Source organism: Bubalus bubalis, chromosome 23 (assembly GCF_019923935.1).
Source record: "Bubalus bubalis isolate 160015118507 breed Murrah chromosome 23, NDDB_SH_1, whole genome shotgun sequence".
Lineage (NCBI taxonomy): Eukaryota > Metazoa > Chordata > Mammalia > Artiodactyla > Bovidae > Bubalus > Bubalus bubalis.
The window spans coordinates 37,758,186-37,779,480 of record NC_059179.1 but is presented as its reverse complement, the minus strand read 5'-3'; the positions used below and the strand labels follow the sequence as shown (position 1 = coordinate 37,779,480).

At 45.0% G+C, this 21,295-nt stretch overlaps 1 protein-coding gene across 1 annotated transcript in view; it reads left to right on the top strand.

The window, feature by feature from the left end:
- The window catches only part of LOC112581570, a 34,499-nt gene extending 19,534 nt beyond the window's left edge, over positions 1-14,965 (top strand). The window contains exon 3 of the mRNA XM_025274055.2: positions 11,990-14,965. Within this exon, the coding sequence (XP_025129840.1) occupies positions 11,990-12,145 (156 nt within the window). The 3' untranslated portion in view covers positions 12,146-14,965. The remainder of the gene's footprint in view (positions 1-11,989) is intronic.
- Positions 14,966-21,295: the final 6,330 nt, after the last annotated feature.

The following is a 21,295-nucleotide window of genomic DNA, read 5'->3' as shown; positions in this document are numbered from 1 at the left end:
TTTGATGTTATTTGATGTACTTCAGTATGTTTCTAAACAGGTCTTAGATATTTCTTATATGAATAAGTCATTGTATTTTCAGTTTTGTGGGAGATTTATGCTTTGTTTTGTTTTTGCTATGGTGAATGGGATAATTTTCATTTTATATTTTTAACTATTATATGAGAAAACTAGCTTGTGCCTGGGAATCCTTGCAAAGTCTCTTATTGTTTCTATTAAGTAATCATCTGAGTCTCTTGGATTTTCCATTTAATAACTGCTTTACTTATTACCAAAATAAAGCATGTCTCTTGTAGAAAATGAAAACATACAAAAGGAAAGAAACAAGCAATATCTGTAAAATCTACTCTTCAGATGTAGTCATTCTTTACCTTGTGATGAATGCCCTTCAAAAAAATACATGTTATATACACATATATATTTAAAATAGTATCATAATAGATATAACATTATACATATATCTACTGATGTAAACAGACATATATACCTAAGAATTAAGTAGACATATGTCTATAGAGTCTTACATGTAGCATCATAATATGCATATTGTTTTCTAACCCACTTTTCCTACTTAATAAAATTTCACATTATAGTTCTAAATTATCATTTTAATGGCCCCATTAGGTGTATGAATTTATTTAAGCAATCCTTTATCTTTGAACACTTAGAGTCCATTTTTTATTATTATAAATCTACAGTGAACATCTTATGACATAAATCTTTGTGAATATTCATGATTATTTCTTTAAGAGAAATTTCTAGAAATGGACTTTCTGTATCCAAAGGCATGCAGAAATCTAAGGTTTCTGTGATAAAGTGGACAAATTGCCCTCTAGAAAGCTTATTCTCCCACCTCCACATTTTAATACATATTTCTTCTTCATGTTTCCCTTTCATCAATGAACACTATACCATACGGATTTCTTAAGTTCTTAAATGCACTGGTACCATTATTTTAATAGTAGCAGAGTATTCTGTCTGCCATCAACCCTCCCTGGAGCCTTCACAGTTATTTCTGTTTTCTGGGATAACCCCAAATTCCTGACTTCCAGAAAGTTTCTGACCTCTAGCAGCTTTGTTCAATGATGGGGAGCCTCAGTTGGGGGTTCCAAATTCTCAAGTAGAAATAAAATGGTTAATTCAGCTTTGATCTTGTCTCCTCTGGGTAGCAGGAAGGTGGCCAAGATGCTCCTGAAATGTTAAGTATGCTAAGAGTTTGCTACCTACAAGGAGCAGAAGATCCATTTATGTTTTACATAAAACACCCCTTCACTGTCATTTTTTTATCAGTAGGAAAAGGTGTCATATTTCTCCCCATCAGATATTTGTTTGGCAAGAAACTCCTAATTCAGAAACCCTTCCAGCAAGGGGGACACATTTTCTAAGCAGCAAATGACTACAAACACATCTGCATTGACAAGTCACAACTTATATCCTTCTATGGTGTTTCTGCTCTTTTGAAAATGTTAATAAAAACTTAATGTGGAAAAAAAACAACTTTTTCCAAATATGTGTACCAATGAGCCTGAGGCAGCTCATACTTTCTTATAAAATAAAGTAGGTCACTCACATCAATCATGTTGTCTTAGCACATTTTTTCCAAATTAGGAATTCTCAATCCATCATACCATGTTATGGCATCCCTTTTCCAAACATTTCCTTTTAATATGCTCTTTAACATGATAAGCAAATCTAATAGAATACATTAGTGTCACTTTCCAGTGATGGAGTGTTTCCTCCTCTTGCGATCCACGATGAGTTCAGGGAAAGATTTTCACTGGTTCACTCTCTAACAACAATTGCTTATTGAAAATATGACAATGCCCCCAGAGTGGCCAAGGCCACACTGGGGTGTTGGCCTTAGAAAGATCACAGGCTTCCCTCCTCACCTCTCCATGTGCCATAGACGTAGAAAATTCAAAAGATGTGTGTGTCCCAAAGCAAAACAATAAATCCAGATTCTGTATGTGAGGAGTGTTTAAATTTAGCCCATCGGTTCAGTAGAGTTTCACATGCACACATACTATCCCATATAGATCAAAAGCTTGTACTGGGCTTCATTTTAAAACCACATTGCTCGCAGAACATTTCCAAATCTCCTGAATCATGCAGTATGGGAGGATCCTTGGCTTAATGTGTGTAAGATTCTCCAAAACTGGTTACCATCTTCTTGCAAGTGAATTTGGACCCCATGTGAGATGCACACTCTGTTTACAACCCACTTGAGATAAATACATTTGCATGTTTCTGTATTTGACAACATTTACCTGGCAAAAGCAGAGTTTTTGTTTCCACTCGTATCTCTAGTTCTCAGACTCATGTGCTCACTTGACTTTCTTTGGAGATTTTTATTTGGACAGAGTTTTGGAATAAAACATTTGTGAAAGATGGGAAGCGGAGAGAGTTGAGGGTGCCCAGGAATTTTGTTCCGGACTTTTGGCCACCCAACAGGAAGACATCTGAATGCAAAAGGGAAAGTTCCCTTTGTTTTCTGGACCTCTCATTTGGACACATGGGGGTCTCGCAGACACTGGTTTTGATTGCCCATTCCATAAGTCACGTGACTTTTTCCTCCAGTCTTGGGAAAGAAGACTTGACACTGCCCTATCCTTGCCCAGAGCAAATGACTTGAGGCTGTGTGCTTTCAGGAAATGTCATTCAGTTCAGTTCAGTCACTCAGTCATGTCTGACTCTTTGCGACCCCATGAACTGCAGCACGCCAGGCCTCCCTGTCCATTACCAACTCCCGGAGTCCACCCAAACCCATGTCCATTGAGTCAGTGATGCCATCCAACATCTCATCCTCTGTTGTCCCCTTCTCCTCCTGCCCCCAATCCCTCCCAGCATCAGGGTCTTTTCAAACAAGTCAGCTCTTCGCATCAGGTGGCCAAAGTATTGGAGTTTCAGCTTCAACATCAGTCCTTCCAATGAACACCCAGGACTGATCTCCTTTAGGATGGACTGGTTGGGTCTCCTTGCAGTCCAAGGGACTCTCAAGAGTCTTCTCCAACACCACAGTTCAAAAGCATCAATTCTTCGGTGCTCAGTTTTCTTTATAGTCCAACTCTCGCATCCATACATGACCACTGGAAAAACCATAGCCTTGACTAGACGGACTTTTATTGACAAAGTAATGTCTCTGCTTTTCAATATGCTCTCTAGGTTGGTCATAACTTTCCTTCCAAGGAGTAAGCATCTTTTAATTTCATGGCATTAACCCATCACAAAAAGGACTGTGCTGGGGGCAGTGAAGGACACAAAAATGAAGCATAGCTCCTGCCCTTAAGGAGTTTGAAGTCAAGCTTGACATCAAGTAGAACATGACAAGGAAAAGCAAAAACATTCAGGGAGTTCAGAGAAGGGAGAGGTCACCGCCAGGTGAGGGGGGATGTAAGAAAAGATGGAGAAGATGATCTTGTAACCGGGTCCAGCTGGTGAGCACGCTTCAGACCTACACAGAGGAAGGAGGAAGGGAATTCTAGGTTGAAAGCACAGTGAGAGTCATGGGACAGGTCTGAGAAAGCACGCAGGGAAGTGTGGAGGCATGACAGACAATTCAGGACCCACGGAACACAGTCAGTGTAAAGAGAAGCATGAAAAGGAATCGGGGAAGGGACATTGACACAAGCGTGTGAGGAGTCTTGAGTGCCTGTGTAAGGAGCGAAGTCTCCAGGGAATGCTCCCCCTTCATGTCCCCAAAATTGTTCTGGTCACATCACCACATTTGTCTGAAATAGGGAGAATATATATATATATCAGAGAAGGCACTGGCACCCCACTCCAGTACTCTTGCCTGGAAAGTCCCATGGACGGAGGAGCCTGGTGGGCTGCAGTCCATGGGGTCGCTAAGACTCGGACACGACTGAGCGACTTCACTTTCACTTTCATGCATTGGGGAAGGAAATGGCAACCCACTCCAGTGTTCTTGCCTGGAGAATCCCAGGGACGGGGGAGCCTGGTGGGCTGCCATCTATGGGATTGCAGAGTCGGACACAACTGAAGTGACTTAGCAGCAGCAGCATGTATATATATGTGTATATGTATATATATATTTTTTAATAAAAAAAAACCAGGGAGAATATTAGGGTGACATTTGAACCCCCTCAGTCTTCTATCTCTTTACACTTCTCCTTCTATACATAAGAAAATGCCATGGCAAATTCAAGTGTTTCACATTGCTGAGCTTTGGAGCACCATCCTGGAAATTCCTGCTGGCCTCAAAACCATTGCTCACAGAGGTTTAATATTCTCCCAAGTTTCAGTGTTTCCTATGAGCTGATTACATTTGGAGAAGCTGCCCCATCCATGGACCAAGAAGGGACTGTGCAACGCAAGGCTTGAGGTGCTTTGGGAAATCCACCAGTTTGTTCACCAAACCTTTATCGAGCGACTACCATGGGTTTCTTCCCATTGCTCTACATGCTGGGGACAAGGTGTGTAAACAAGAGAGATGGGGTCCCTGTCTTCATGGGCTTTACTTTCCGGTAGGACAGACAAAAAGTCATCAAGATCATTTCAGAGTTACAAGAGAAACAAAGGAAAGATGCTAAGTTACATGATAAAGAGTGATGGGAGGCGAGAGAAGGACAACCACATCCGAGAAGGTGGTCAGAGGAGACCTGAAGGATGGAGCCTGAGAAGGAGCCAGCTAGATGAACGGTGGCCAGGGGAGAAACATGGTGAGCAGCAACAGAGCAAGTGCAAGTGTGTGGGGAGCTGGAAGAAGCTAGCAAGTGAAAGGGAGAAGGTGAGCAGATGGGGCCGGAGCCAGGCGGGAGCCCATTTGGGATTCGAGGTGCCATGGGAAATTCCTGCAGGGTTTTCGGGGAGGAGCAACTGAGCTATGAAGGTTGGGGTCCCCACTTGAGAGGCACCATTCACCACCATCTGCTCCAGCCTCACCCTTGCTGACTTTCCCTACAAAGTCAAAATGAGTGCTCGGAGTGCATCAGCTTTTATTTTTACAGCAATCTTTGTACCCAAACCACCGTAGCATTTTTAATAACAAACTGGCAGGGAGTCAGACATCTGTACTTGAAAAAAACAGCCCAAGCCAAGTATTTCTAAATGTTTTATATTTACTTGTAACATTAGAATAACCATGAGGTTGCTTTTTGCATAATCGGAACCATTCTCATTAGGGTTCGACAGATCTCATCCTTCATGGCTTTGGGTGGTGGTTTTCATTACAGCAGTGACATTGATCTGACGAGAGTGAATCTCTCCTTGAACATTTGTGGATAAAAGGGGGAAGAAGTTGAGAGAAGCCAGGGCAGGCTAGGAAAATAAGAACTCTGTAAAGATAGCCATCAGCGTGGCACTGGAGGGCCACGAAAAGAGCCCAGCTCTCCAAGTTCAGCAAAAGTGTCCTAGAAGTTCAGCTGGGTGCCCTTGGGTGAGTCACTTAACCTCCCTGAGCTTCTGTCTACTCGGCAAAGTGAGGATGATAATAAAAACTACTTCATGGAGTTACGGTGAGATCTAAATGAAATAACATTGGTAAAGAGACTTGGCACAAGGTTGCTTTCTGCTTGCCTACCTCCAAAATCTGTACTTAACATCCAAGACTGAGATACTACCCCTCTATCCTTTTTCTACAGTAGGTTTGCAAGATTTATCAAACAAAAATACAGCATACCCAGTGAAATTTGAATTTTAGGTAAACAGCAAATAAGTATTTAGCATAAATATGTCTCAGACCATACTTGGGATATACTTACACAAGGTATCCTGTATTTTATCAGGAAACCCTATTCTAAAGGTTTACTAATCCTAAGAAAGAGGGTTTTTTTTTAATTTAATTTTATTTTTAATTGAAGAATAATTGCCTACAAAATTGGTTTGCTTTCTGCCATACATCAACATGAAGTAGGCAAGGTATACATAGATGCCCTCCCTCTTGAACCTCCTTCCAATCTCCCACCCTTTTCCACCCCTCTAGGTTGTTACAGAGCCCCAGTGTGAGTTCCCTGAGTCATACAGCAAATTTCCACTGGCTATGTATTTTATATATGGTAGTGTATATGCATTCTTGCTACTCTCTCCATTCATCTCACCATAAAGAGGATTTTTGAGACCCAGTTGGGTCCTGGTATTCTACCTGGGCACCTGTGTCGGAAGCAGTTTGATATCCTTGTTAAGACTGTGTCTTTCTTGCTCACTGAATCCTCAGTGCCCAGAACAGAACCAGGCATCTAGTAGGTGCTTAATAAAAATGTATTGCATGAGCAGCTAAGAGCTTGTAAGACCTTGTTATAAGTCCATCAAATTGGGGAGGCATATATATTTTAAACACACATCTCCTTTACCTGAGGTTGACATGAAGACAGACCCACTGACCACCCCAGCCCTCACTCCCACCCCCAGAATGAAGCTGGAATTGAAAAGCAGGGTGACTATCACATGTGCAGTCAGATCTGTGCAGTTTATACCACAGACCCTGCCCTGAACTCCCCCCAATCCATCGCTCCCCCCAAACGACAGGTGTTGCAAGAGTATTTTATGCCAACTCATTCCATACTTCATTAATCTTATTAAAGGAGACAAAACATCCACATTCAGAGTCTGCTTATCTTTCTTCCCCTTCCATCTGGGAAGCAGGACACCTCTGGGGCTGGGACAGGGGAATGGGAGGATCTGGGGCTGGGAGAAGCTGCTCCGCCAGTAGAAGGTAAAGAAGTCTGTTGTGGCCCCTTCTGAGCTTCCTAGGCCCGCCCATGTCTACATTTCTCCAGAAGTTGTGATTACAGAAGATTTCCCCAGGAATCCAGGCTGGGCTTGTAAAGAAATGATCCCAACATCAAGAAAAGAACCCGGCCAGTAAATTCCTAGTTAGTTCATTTTCTAAGACTTCTGAATGTGTTTTGAATTTTCTCTAAATTAAGATAATCATAAAAGGTTAAGATATTTAAACAGAGCTCCACCTGATCCCAGGGCTTGATGTGTATGCTTAATTGGTTCCCCAACATATGGTTCAGAGCTTCTTATAAAAACAGGGTAATGACTGGCGGTATAGTTGGGTATTAGATTGAATAATGTTAAAGGGACATTCAGACCCATCTCAAAGGCCTTAACCTGCCCTTGATCTGTGCTAGAAATTTTTGCTGACATCTGTTTTAAAGAGATATCAAAAAAAACTTTCCATTGGCCCCCTGATAAAACTAAAATGCACACGGAGAGAGATATCAGGCATTAAAATACTTAGGATTCAACATTGCCTGAGGAATGTGTGGCCCCAGATTATAACCTTTGGGGTGGAGGGGTAGATGAGGAGGGTCGTTGCCTCCTACAAAGTCAGAAAGGGCGGCTCTGAGAACGCAGGGCCTCGGCTCCAGCTCCCCACGGAGAGGGAGCAGCTGGGTCACAAAGGTCCCCAGGGCCCTTTGTTCCTTCCGTGTGTTTCAGCCCCAGATAATAAATCGGGTGCTCCTGTGTGGCAAACAAAATTCAGGTCGCCAGGAGTCACCTCCCCAGCTCCAAGATCGACCCACGCTTCTCCGCCCCGTTCCCTCCGCCCCTCCCCCTTCCCTCCGCCCCTCCCCCTTCCCTCCGCCCCTCCCCCTGCTCGCCTCTCCTCTCCTCCTCCCCCCCCCCGCACCCCCTCCTCTTCTCCTCTATTCTCCTACTCTTCCCGCCGCCGCCGCCAGGCAGGCGCCCTCAGGAGGAGGAGTGAGGTATTGCACTCATCAGCACTCCTGGGTACCACTGTGCGCTGAGCCCCATCCCCTAACCCAAGTACCCAGCGAACACGTGTGCTTGCTCTTCAGAACACAGCTGTCCCTCGCCAGCCTGCCATCCCATTTCTGCCCCTAAACCCTTCCTGCCTGGGCACGCTGGATCCATTCTGTATGTGAAAATTTGGGCCATAAAACAGGCCCCCTGAAGGGATCAGACTCATCTCTTCCCCTTCTAGTGCATCTCATCTACCGAAATTCATTCGTTCATGCATCCAGTCAGCTGTCCTTTCAACAAGTACTCCTCAAACACCGATGGTGTTGGGGGTATGATCTGCCATGGGAAAACCAGAGCTGATTATAGTCCAGCCCTCAAGAGGCTCACTGTCTAAGGAGGGGAGGCAGATATGGGAAGACAGGTACTATGAGGCTTCTCACGGTGTTTGAAAGCAAGTAAGCAACACGACTGGGTACCCAGTGACTCACTCAGCGGGAAAGAATCCGCCTGCCAACGCAGGAGATGCAGGAGTCGCAGGAGATGCGGGTTCCATCCCTGGGTCGGGAAGATCCCCTGGAGTAGGAAATGGCCACCCACTCCAGTATTCTTGTCTGGGAAATCCCATGGACAGAGGAGCCTGGTGGGCTACAGTCCATGGGCTCTCAAAGAGTCAGACACAACTGAGTGACTAAAACAACAATAAACAAACAAAAGCAACATAATATAAGAAACATGAGAGGGGAGATCATTTCAGGCAGGGTAATGAGAGTGACTGCAGGCAAGACATGGTGTTTGCCCTGGGCTCTGAAGGATGCGCCCAGGTGGTCCATGGTAACTGAGGGTGACTAGGCACTCCAGGTGGAGGGAATGCCAAGAACAAAGGACACCACTGTGGTCTAAAAACTTTGAGTTTTTAGAAACTGTGAGTCACTTTCAAGGTAGAGTCAACATACCCATTCCCACTCTGACCTTCAAACATCCTTGTGAAGTTGATAAAGCAGGGATAATTATTTCCACATCACAGATAAGAAAACCAAAGCACACTGAGGTTATATACATTCCCTAGGGTTTCACAGTTCAGATCCAGCGAAGCCTAGATTCCAACTCAGGCTTCAGCTTCCCAGATCCACCTACAGCTGGAAAGTTAAGAAGAGATCAGTTTGCCAGAGGTCTTAAATGAAAAGCTGTGTAGTGTAGTGAAAGTCGCTCAGTTGTGTCTGACTCTTTGCAACCCCATGGACTATAATACAGTCTGTGGGATTCTCCAGGCCAGAATACTGTAGTGGGTAGCCTTTCCCTTCTCCAGGGGATCTTCCTAACCCAGGGATTGAACCCAGGTCTCCTGCATTGTAGGCAGATTCTTTACCAGCTGAGCCAAATGAAAAACTGAGGAGGTTGCTATTTCCTCTGCCGTCATGGGGAGTCATCGAGGACTCTGAGCAGGGCTGGAAGAGCCATGGGGCAGCTAAGAGCAGAAGCCAGAGCAGAAAGAGGCTGGGTACAGGAGGATGAAGGAAGAACACGTGGCAGTCCCTCAGAACTAGTGACAACCAACCTGGGCCAGGAGCCAGAGGAGAAAGAGAACAGGGTGCAAGAGACTGAGTTAGACTCCAATCATGCCGAAGGCAAGAACGAGGCTCCAAGAACCACTGTGGGTGTGCTTCAGAAGAGCTGGCTCTGATTCCTCCCCAAACCAGCTGAGACTTCAGCATCATTGACAGCTACAGTTTGGAGTGATTACAACAAGCCAAGTGCTTCCACATATACATCCTCAGTTCTCATAACAACCTTGTGGTTTAGTCACTGAATTGTGTCCCACTCTTTTATGACCCTGTGGACTGTAGCCCACCAGGCTCCTCTATCCATGAGATTTCCCAGGCAAGAATACTGGAGCGGGTTGTCATTTCCTTCTCCAGGGGATCTTCCTGACCCTGGGACAGAACTCATGTCATTTGTGTGTCAGGCATTGGCAGATCTTATGAGGCAATTGCTTCCCAGGTGGTGCTAGTGGTAAAAAATCCACCTGCCAGTGCAGGAAACATAAGAGACATGGGTTCAATCCCTTGGTCAGGAAGATCCCCTGGAGGAGGAAATGGCAACCCACTCCAGTATTATTGCTAGGAAAATCTGTCCTTGGGGGGAACATCCTATAGGAGCCTGGCAAGCTACAGTCCATGGGGTCTCAGAGAGTCGGACAGGACTGAGCATGCAATGCATGCTTGAGATACTGAAGCAATTATTACCTCCATTTTACAGATGAGCAAACTGAGGTCCACAGTGGTTAAGGCTCTTGGCCATGATTACCCAGGGAGTACATGGCTTATCCTGGAATGTGAACAGGTCTTCCCACCTGGTGCCTGAACTCCTGATGACTACCTCTAACCACCCCTCTTAGGTCTTACATGCCACTCAGACAGCCAGGGGCAGGATGGCTTCCATCACCCACCAAAGTGCATCTGCCTAGCTGCCCTTGGCTGGCAAACCTCTCCTCGATCTGACCCAAAGTTGCCTTTTTCCTTTGTTACCTCCCCCTGGGTCCCTAGGGGTGCTGCTGCCACAGCCCAGCAGTCAGGAGGCCAGATCCAGGCTGTGATACACAGAGAGAGAGAGTCCCTGTGAGCTGGAGTCCCAGCCTGGGGCGTCACAGCAGGAGACCTCGAAGCCAGGCCAAGCTCAGTGAGACTGTGATCAAAGCCGGCGGGCAGGGGGGCAGAGCAACAAGGAACAGAAGTGAGCAGGGGTGAGGCTGGTCGCCTATCATTCCTGTGGCTGCATCCCTGGGCTGGGGCTGCTGGAAGGTCTGGGACACCCTATCCCTGGGTGCAAGGCTGAAGACCTCCCTCCTCACCCTGTTCCCCTGCAGCGGCTGGGGGCTAACCAAGTGGAGGCTGTTGTTGTCTGTGGACAAATGAGAATTCAGTCTTCCAGCCTGGCCTCGGCAACCTCTCCTCCTTCAATCACTGCTTGCTGGCAGCATCTCAGGATGCTGTACCCACATGCGCTCTGGCATAGCTGCTTTTACTTTCCTACATGGCAGATGGATGTGGGTCCCTCCTGGTTCGGCGTGTTACACTCTTCATGGCTCTGGGCACGGCACCATGCACACTGCAGGACTTCTAGAAATCCTGGAGACTGCTTGATGGAGAGAGAGCCTTTGTGTGGCCCTAGGTCCGTAAAAGCACTGGAGAGAGACATTTAATGACAGTCAAACTGGCACACAGCATAGGAAGAGCACTGTCTGTCCAGGAAGCCCAGACTCAGGGTCTAATCCTGGCTTTGCCACCGACGTCCCCACCAAGCCATGTCACGTCCGTTTCCCAGTCAGTGACGCTAAGGAAAGGCTAGCTGACTGAAAGTTTCCATAAAGCTCCCCTATCTTCTCCTACTGGCTCCCTCTTGGTCATTGTTCCTTCTGGGTCACCTCCTCCCAGAGACCCCCCTGGACCACTCAGGCTATAGCAGTTTCCTCTCTCCCCTGTGCGTTAGTTACTCAGTCATGTCCAACTCTTTGCAATTCCACGGTCAGTAGCCCATCAGGCTCCTCTGTCCATGGGATTTCCCAGGCAAGAATATTGGAATGAGTTGCCATTCCCTTCTCCAGGGGATCTTCCTGACCCTGGGATTGAACCCAGGTCTCCTGCATTGCAGGCACCAACCATGTCACTTTCTTTGCTGTCTCCATCTGACCTTTTCCTGTTTGGGTATTTTTACACTTTTTTATTAACTGTCCCCCTGAAGAGGATATAAGTTTCAAAGCAACAGGGAACCTGTCTGATCTCACCTTTGCTGCTCCCCGCTCTGTCTCCAGAGTCCAGGATAGAGCCTGGCACAGGGTAGGTGCTTAACTGATGTCTGTTGAATGAATGAATGAATGAATGAATGAACTGTGAGCTCTCTTCCATGTCATAACATATTCTTCAAAACCATGTTTATAATGACTAAAAAATAAAGTGTGGGTATATTAAAATATACTAAACCAATCTTCTATTGTAGGATATTTAATAACTACCATTTACTAGGTGCCTAAGCACGATCACTTTTTTAGCCCTATTTTCTGTCTCCTAACTATAAGCACATCAGATACAAGAGAACAAGGGTCTTTTCTTCTTAGGTTTCACTGTCTCCAGCCCCAAGCACAACCTGGCACACGGGTGCTGTTCAAAAGTATTTATTATTACATAAAGTAAGGGCTTCTTCCTTCCCAAGAACACTTTCAATTATTTTATTCTTCTCTATAGTTCTACATTTTGAAAGTTGTTTGTTTACCCAGCAAATGCACTTACCGTGTTCTAATTACGCTCTTATTTTAATACGTCAGTTTCAGCTGCAGTCCTGCCCTTCTGGCAGCTTCTGGCCACCACGAGAGAATCAGCATCACCACGTCCAGCTGATGTCATTCCAGATCACAGCAAAGGAATGTGAAGTATCAGTCAGCCCAAGTGATCTTTTCGGGAGCATCTTCCTCATGTCATGAGACTCTTAGAAATTGCAAAAGTGCTTAGGAGTCTACAGAAAAATCTCAGCCAACCCTGTGGCTCTGAGATCCCGGTCCTGTGCATCCTTGCCCCTGCCAGGTTACCTGAAGAATGGCAGGTCTTTATCTGTCTTCTGACTGCGGTAGCTCACTGCAGACCACCCACGGACCAGGCTCCGCACTGAGACCAATTAGGGCAGAACAGTACAACTTCCAAGGTGTTCACTTGGTCTGGCCCCAGAAACACATGGAGTGGGCACACGAGCCTCTCTGTGGCTGTGCAAAGCAAGTCCAGATGGCACGAGATGCCAAGAAATCCTGGGGTTACCCCTTGGGGTGCCCCCTCCAAGGGCAGGCACAGCCCAGGCCTGGTACACTTCCGGATGGCTGTCTGAATGAGCCCAGAACCACCAGCCTGTAAAGAAAACACAGTGAATTGCTGTTAGATCCTGTCAACTTTAATGTGCTCCCATAGTATTAAAAACACATCTGCAAGGAAACTTTTGACTCTTCAAAGGCTCCCTACAGGCAAAAATTTCCCTTAAGCCTCATTCAGGAGGAAGACAGAGAAGAAGACATCATGAAGTTTGAGCGAGATATTGGGACAAATCTGAAGTCAACCAGAGAGATGGGGGTGGAGAGACCAGGACCAGAGGCTCATTACTCACACCAGGTTTCTGCCAGAGGATACAGATGGGGACTGTGTGCCCGAGGACACTGTCCAGAAGTTAAGAGCAGGACGGCTCCATACAGTTGGGCAGGTTGTGCAAGGCAGCTGGGCACCCTCCCCTCCCCAGCAAGGAGGTGCCAATCACCTCTTAGATATGGTAGATTTATATATTTATTGCATTTCTCTAGACTGGGATAAAATGTCTAATAATCGATGTATTATAACACTTTTCCAACAGATAGAAGTAACATGTCTTGGGGAAGAAGCTCCTCTTTCTAATCTGCCCAGAGGTGCTCTGTGACTTGTGATAACCCTGAGAGAAATTACTCTTATTTGGGAAGCCTGGGCAGTGTTTGGATATTGGTGTATATGGCAGATTCCATGTTTGTCACACAGATGCCAAGCTCAACTTCATGTAATCACAGGGAACATAAATCAACAAGGAGAATATTTCTGTACCCATCAGATTAACACAAGTTGAAATAATTGATAATATCCTCTGTAGTGAAGCTGCAGGAAAACACACACTTTCACGCACTGATGGTGAACATATAAATCGTACAGACTCTTTAAGGGAGAATTTGGCAGTATTTATTAAAGAGCATGTATTCTTCCACTTAGTACTTTCTTTCCCTTCTAGTAATCCACCTTGGGAAAACTGTCACATATGTGAACAGAGATACATGGTACAAAAATTATTGTTGTTAGTTAAGTCATGTCCAACTCTTTTGCCACCCCATGGACTATAGCCCACCAGGTTTCTCTGTCCATGGGATTTCCCAGGCAAGAATACTGAAGTGGGTTGCCATTTCCTTCTCCAGAGGATCTTCCTGACCCAGGGATCAAACCCGCATGTCCTGCATTGGCAGGCGGGTTCTTTACCACTGAGCCACCAGGGAAGCCCCATTTACAAAAGTACTCCTGTAATAATGAAAATTTAGGAATGAGTTTAACATCCAGAAATAGGGCAAGAAGGTATAAACTGGAGTAGTTGGTCCATGGAATAGGCAGGGGTGAAAAATCCTGGAATCAGTTCTCATAAACTCCTATGAGTACAAACTAAAAGGAGAATTATATTTCTCATTGGCCCCATGTGAACATACAGGGAAAGGTCTGAATAGACACTCTTCAATCTGTTGACAGTGGTCGTGGCTAGGAAGAGAAGCCAACTTTTGCTGTATTTGTTCAAACTTTCATAAATGAGCCCTCTTCCTTCTATCCTAAAGAGTCGAGTGGTTTAGCTCATTGAACTCTGAGGTTGGACTGATTTGAATTCAAACCTTGGTCTTTCTGTTTTCTTAAGTGTCTGACAGTTAATGATCCAAGCATTAAATGAGAAACATCCATATAATATGCTTAATGCAATACATAGCATATGAGACTGGCTCAATTAGCATTGCTTGTATCCTGGTATCTCTTCTCTCTCCTTGCCCCCAACCCTTTCAAAGCCTGAGTAGACACTAATAAGTGTTTGATGAATGAATAAGATGGCTCATGGTAAGATTTTTTCTGGGTGTAAAGAAATATGAAGAGAATAGGCTTAGAGAGGCAGATCTTACCATTTTCACGTTTCCTCCAACTCAAAGTGTTTTTCAGACTGTAGATTACACTCAATTGGTGGGCTATCAGTCAATTTATGGGACAGCAACTGACATTTTAAAAATACAGAATAGAAAATATCAAAGTGTAAGAAAGAAGCACTATTACATGAACTTCATTTCATGGATGTGTGTACAAGGTTGCAAGGTAAGATTACTCATGGTAAAAATTACATGGGGAAACCCTGCTTCAAGTGCAGCCTTATTCTATTACAGTGTGAGCATGTGGTTCCCAGCCTCTGCTGCCCAATTCTCTGCTAAACATCTTGGGCCAGGGGGAAGCATCATCTGGTAAAGCAGCCACGTGAACCTATTGGATAGACAAAGGTAACAGTGTCCACATGACAGCATTCTCTCTTCCTGCCTCCCAGTATTCATCAGGATGATCCTGACACTTGGGAGAATAGGAATCCCCAGCCCCATATGGGTTTCCTAGGGCTGCTATAGCAAAGCACCACAAACTGGGTCAGACAGTAAAGAATCCGCCTGCAATGTGGGAGACCTGGGTTCGATCCCTGGGTTGGGAGGATCCCCTGGAGAAGGGAAAGGCTACCCACTCCCGTATTCTGGCCTGGAGAATTCCATGGACTGTATAGTCCATGGGGTTGCAAAGAGCCAGACACTACTGAGTGACTTTCACTTTCACAAACTGGGTGACTTAAAACAAAATAAATATTCTCTCACTATTTAGGAGGCTAGAAGTCATGAAGATGTCATCAGAGTCGGTGTCTTCTGGAGCCTCTGAGGGAAAATCTTTTCCATGCCTCTCTCCTAGCTACTGGTGATTGCTAGAAATCCTTGGTTATTCCTTGGCTGTGGCAGTTATAACTCCCATTTCTACCTTCTTCATCTTCACCTTGCGTTCTCACCCCTGTGTTTCTATGTATTTCTGTTTCTAAACGTCCTTCTTATAATGACACCAATCATTTGATTGTTCATGCTATGGTTCAGTTGCTTTGTCATGTCCGACTCTTTGAGACCTCATGGACTGCGTGCAGCACACCAGGCTCCTCTGTCTTCCACTGTCTCTCAGAGTTTGCTCAAATTCATGTCCATTGAGTCAGTGATGGTGTCCAACTATCTCACTTGATTAGGTCCACCCTAATCCATTACGACCATCATCTTATGTCTCCAAAAGCTCTATTTCCAAGTAAGATCATATGCACAGCTTTTGGAGGACATGCACTTTTTGAGGGACACTAGCCAATGCAATATGTCTAGCACCAAAGAGAGAAAGGAACCGCATGAATACTTTCTTCTGGAGGAGAATCAGGATGGAAGTGATAATAAGTCCTTCTCTGGCCTCTGTGCTCTGAGCATCAGACTGGAAGACTAGAACTCAAGACCCTTGGAATAGAAGGGACAAGTTCTACACCATGGAACCTGTATCCACAGCTTTGGAACAGCTAGATGGGTTTTCCTAGTTGGTAATAAGATTTGGGCCATTGAACGTCCCTGGTGGTACAGTGGATAAGAATACACCTGCCAATGCAGGGGACATGGGTTCAATCCCTGGTCTGGGAAAATTCCACAAGCCATGAAGGCAACTAAGCCTGTGTGCCACAACCACTGAGCCTGAGTGCTGAAACTACCAAACTACAGAGCCTGTGCTCCAAAACAAGAGCAGCCACCGCAACGAGAGGCCCACACCGCAGCAAAGAGCAGCCCCCGTTCACCGCATATAGAGAAAGTCAAGGTGCAGCAATGAAGACCCGGTGCAACCAAAAATACAAAATAATTTTAAAAAACGTTTGTACCATCATCATTATCACTGACCTTTATCAGTCTATGACCATTATCACAGACTGAAGGTTTTTGCTTGGGGGACACTGAGATCACAGCCGCCATCTTCTCATATTATAGTAGAAAAAACTGAAGTCCAGGGAAGCTAAATTTGTCTCCTTAAGTCACATGGTTGGTGAGTGGTCAAGTGAGGTCAAGAGCCCAGCACTGGACGCTGCCCAATTCCCTTCATACATGGCCATTTGTCTTTTTTTTCCTAAATACTTAACTCTAAAAACAATGGTAGCACCTACAGGTGGCTTGCAGGAATGGAGGAGAATTCAGTTCTTTCACAATGTTCAGCCTCCTCACAAAGGCACCTCAAATTTTAAGAAAATATGTTATTTGAAAAAGATTGTTCCAACCTTATAAAAGTGTGAAAACAATGCATATCAGCATCTTTAGAAAATTCTGTGAATTTTTTTGTTGTTGAAACATTTCACCTAAAGTATGCAGTCTGCTTGCTGCAGTCTGCTCGCTGCAGTCTGCTCACTGCAGTCTGTAACTCTTGCAGCTTCGCTCCATGACCCTTGGTCACCTGTCCTTTCTGGTCAGGCTGTCCCCCACAAACCCTCCAGCAGAATTCGAGAGTCTCACGGAAGAGAGACAAGACCACTCTGTCTCTTGAGTGTCTACCATGTGCCGGCCTCCGTGCTAAGTGCTGTACGTGAGTTATCTCATTTTTCCTTCCAACGGTGCTTTGAACAAGGAGGTTCTGTCTCTTCTAGTAGATGGGGAAACTGAGGTCAAACCTCAGCCAAAACAGGCATTTTTTAATATAAATGTTTCTAGAAGGAACACACACTGTCCGGTGTCACAGGCTTCATCACCCTCTGTTATGGTTATTGCATTCGCATAAAAATAATATAATATTTACAATATAATACAAACTAATATAATTTTATCTTATAAACATAAGATAGTATTTTATTTTCTTTTCTAAAAACATTTATTGAGATAATTCACATATCATACCATTCACCCATTTAAAGCATACAATTCAATGGTCTTCAGTATATTCACAGTCAATTCTAGAACATTTCCATCACTCCATGAAGAAACCTTGTTTACCCTTTAGCTGTCACCTCTCTATCTTTCCACCCACCGCCAGCCCTCTGTGTGTGCGTGCCCAGTCACTTCAGCTACGTCCGACTTTACAACCCCATGGACTATAGCCCGCCAGGCTCCTCTGATTATAGGATATCCAAGGCAAGAATACTGGAGTGGGTTGCCGTTTCCTACTCCAGGAGATCTTCCCAACCCAGGGATTAAACCCATGCCTCCTGCATCTCCTGTGTCTTCCTGAATTGATAGGTGAATTCTTTACTGGGCCACCTGGGAAGCCCCCCACTAGCCCTGAGTAATCATCAATCTACTTTCTATCTCTGTATGTTTACCTGTTCTAGACATTTTACGTAAATGGAATCATACCGTATGTGACTTTTTGTGTCTAGCTTCTCTGACTTAGTGTAGTATTTTCCAAGTTCATCCACATTGTACCTATACTGCCTAGATCCATATATCTACACTGCATTTCTTTTTATAGGTGAATAATATTTCATTGTATGGATACACCACATCTGGTTTATCCATATATCAGTTGATGGGAATTTGGAAGATAATGCTTTCTTAATACTATATGCCAGTTCCTGTTCTAAGGGCTGTATCTCATTTAATCCTCACAACAACTTTTATCAGGTGTTATTATTACCTCTATTTTACAGAGAAGGAAACTGAAGCACAGAGAGATTACCTAGCTTGCTCAAAATCACACAGCTAGAAATACTGGCTTGGCCTTTAAGTTTCTTTGTAATTCCCAGTGGCACCATGACCCCTCTCTTTATTGGAGTCTTTAAGGACAACTCATATGTACCTCAGACCACTCACGTATCCCTATGTGGAATCCAAAATGGCGCACCAAGAGCCTCCCATCCTCATTACCCACCTCCCCACTCCCCACCCCTTCCCAACTACCCAAACTTGACTCTTTTTCCAATCACTCTTTTGCTCAATCACCTTCACACTCAGGAACATTCCAGAAAACCACTTTCACAGTACAGACAAACACCTTTATTCAACAATTGATGTTTGGTCAACAAACCCATTCAAGAGGTGTCATCTGAGCTCTGTAAAATCCTCATTATTTGGGGCCTCACTAATTCAATATTTGTGATCTTTTCATGACACTGCTGGAGTAGAGTATGATTTCATTAGTAAACGTTTCTTCACTATGAATTACAAATTCATAGTGTAAAGAAGATTGTAGAAATCATGTTTAAATAAAGTGTTTTTAAGCCTTCTCAAAAATCATAGAAATCTTTCCCTTCTCCCACAAGCAACCTAAAGCTGACATGCAAGTTACACACAACTCTTATCCATTCTCTAAGCAAGTCCCCTAAAGACCTTCCAGGTAACCTTGCTAAACAAGGTAGCAACAGGAGTCATTGTGCATGGCTGCCTCCCTTCAAAATACGTGCTATTTCAGACTGATTCTCTGATTCTCCAAATCCATCCTGATCCTCAGCTTCACTTCTTTGGAAAGGCTTGTTTTTGCCAATCAGACATTCAGATTCCCTCTTGGAATTAGGTACTGAGCCTCAGATTCCCTCTTGGGCCACACCAAGTGGAGAAAGACTTTAGTTCAGATCCTAGGAGGGAACCAGCAAGAAAGGGCCCCGCGAGAGGCAGAAATTCTGAGCTTGAAGACCCCTCCTTCTATTCATGAAACCATCATTTTTCCCAGAGAGAATTTCTGCCTGGCAGAAAAATCTGAGGACACGAGTGAGAGCCTGCAACCAGCCCAGACAAGTGCTCAATACCTTTGGCCTCTGCATCCTGGTTGTCTTTGATCTAGGCATTTCCTGTGGTCCAGCAAGTGAGAGGGGAGGTGGGAAAGGCTGCGGTGGAGAGAGTCTGCAGACGCTCATGTCTCCAAAGTGAAACTTTCCACTTCTTTCTAGAATCTTAAGCCCCAAATCATAAACCAGTTCAAGCTGTCCCAGTCTGTCCCAGTTTAGGGGTCCAGTTCAGCTCAATTCAGTCACTCGGTTGTGTCCAGCTCTTTGCAACCCCATGGACTGCAGCACGCCAGGCCTCACTGTCCATCACCAACTCCCGAAACTTGCTCACACTCATGTCTATCCAGTCAGTGATGCCATCCAACCATCTCATCCTCTGCTGTCCCCTTCTCCTCCTGCCTTCACTCTTTCCCAGCATTGGGATCTTTTCCAATGAGTCAGGTCTTCACATCAGGTGGCCAAAGTATTAGAATTTCAATTTCAGCATCAGTCCTTCCAATGAATATTCAGGACTGATTTTCTTTAGGATTTACTGGTTTGATCTCTTGCAGTCCAAGGGACTCTCAAAGTTGCAGTGAGATTTCAGTCTTCTACACTTTCCCAGGGGACACCTTTCATCCTATCTGCAGAGCAGCTTCAGTGCCGTCCCATGCGGTGAGGGGCCTGGGAGAGAGCAGTGTATGTGTGCACGCTTAGTCGCTCAGTCATGTCTGACTGTTTGCAATCCCATGGACTATAGCCTGCCAGGCTCCTCTGTCCATGGGGATTCTCAGAGACCTGGCAAAAGGCAGAGGCTTCTGACCCACTGTACCTTGGCTTCCACTATACCACCAGCTCCACTGCAGTGGATCCAGAGAATACCAGACAGGGAAGCCAGACAGTCACTAGGTTGAGAAGGATTTTGAGGGTTAGCCGGAGAGACAGAGAGAGCTGGGATCAATTAGCAATGTCTGCTGTGAGCTTGGGAAGGAGAGCATAGCCACCTTTCTTGCCCTATATTTGCCGCTCCTGACATAGATCTCCAAAATCCTCTTTGGCTCAGATCTTGTACGATTTTCTGAGTCTTCCTTTCTGTGCTGTTTTCTTTACCTTCTCTGAAGACCTATCTCAAAGTCTGTTCCCACCCATTGGGAATTGACAGTGGTCTGCAGACAATTGCTTATAGAGTTTGGGGCATGCCAGTTAGGAACCCCCAAGGCCAGTTAGATACCATCAAGGCCAGCTCTCCACCTTGAGACTAGAAATAAGCTCTAAAGAACGTCTCACGCTGTCAACACTGAACTGAAATCCACAGGACATGAAGCACAGTCAAGGCAGATGACTGCGTTAAAAGTTTATGTGCCATGAGACTGATGCTGGACATGGCCTCCATCTGCATGGTAGAGGCATGGAAAAAGTCAAATACCCTCTGAAAAAATTGTAAAGAATTTCAAGCAGAGGCCTGCTGGGAATAGGGGAGTCTCCCTGCCTGGAAAGCAGAAATGAAATACTGCTTCCTTGGAGAGGGGTGGTTGAGACCGTGGAGTGAGGTAATGCATACAAAGGGCTCAGCACAGAGCCTGGCACAAGTGCTCAATGCCCAATAAATGTGATTCAAGGTCCACAGTATTATTTTTCTCTAGGGTCACCCTCTGGTGGCATTGGGCCTAAGGATATTAAATCTACTCCGAAACCAGCCCTCCCATCAGCAGGGCGGGAGCCTTCGATCTCACCACCAGGGCCCCGCGTTGGCCAGTTCCAATAACACGATTAGTCATTTTTCATTCCTGAGATGTCTGCCCATGGGTGGGTGCATGTGTGCAAGTGTGAGTGCGAACGCGCCTCTCAGAGCAGGGGAAAATCCATATTCTCTCTCTTCTGACCGAATTAATCAAATAAATCTTCTGTAAGGAGCTGCTAAATGAATCACAGATGGCTCTGCCCTTTTACAGGTTGCAGAAAGCACCCGTTACAGTTCTTTTAATTTATCAGAGGAAAAAAGATGCCCTTGTGTGCCCCTTCCCGCTTGCAATAATAATCAGAACCAGTCTATTTTCCAAGGGTCCGAGACTCATTTTCAAAAAATGTGTATCAATAGATGTAACAGCGGGAAGATTATTTTGCCAAGTTCCAGCCTCCAGCACGGCAAAGGTGCCCTGGCTGGGGAGAGCGTTTATAAAACCACATTTAATAAAAGAGAGTGTTATATTAAGTATGTTTGCTAGTGTATTTAAGCATATGGTTTCCATATCAGGCGTAAAGATGGCAAACACATGCTTTACCTTCTTTCTAACCTTTCTTAGAGACGTCCTTTCCAGGGGGT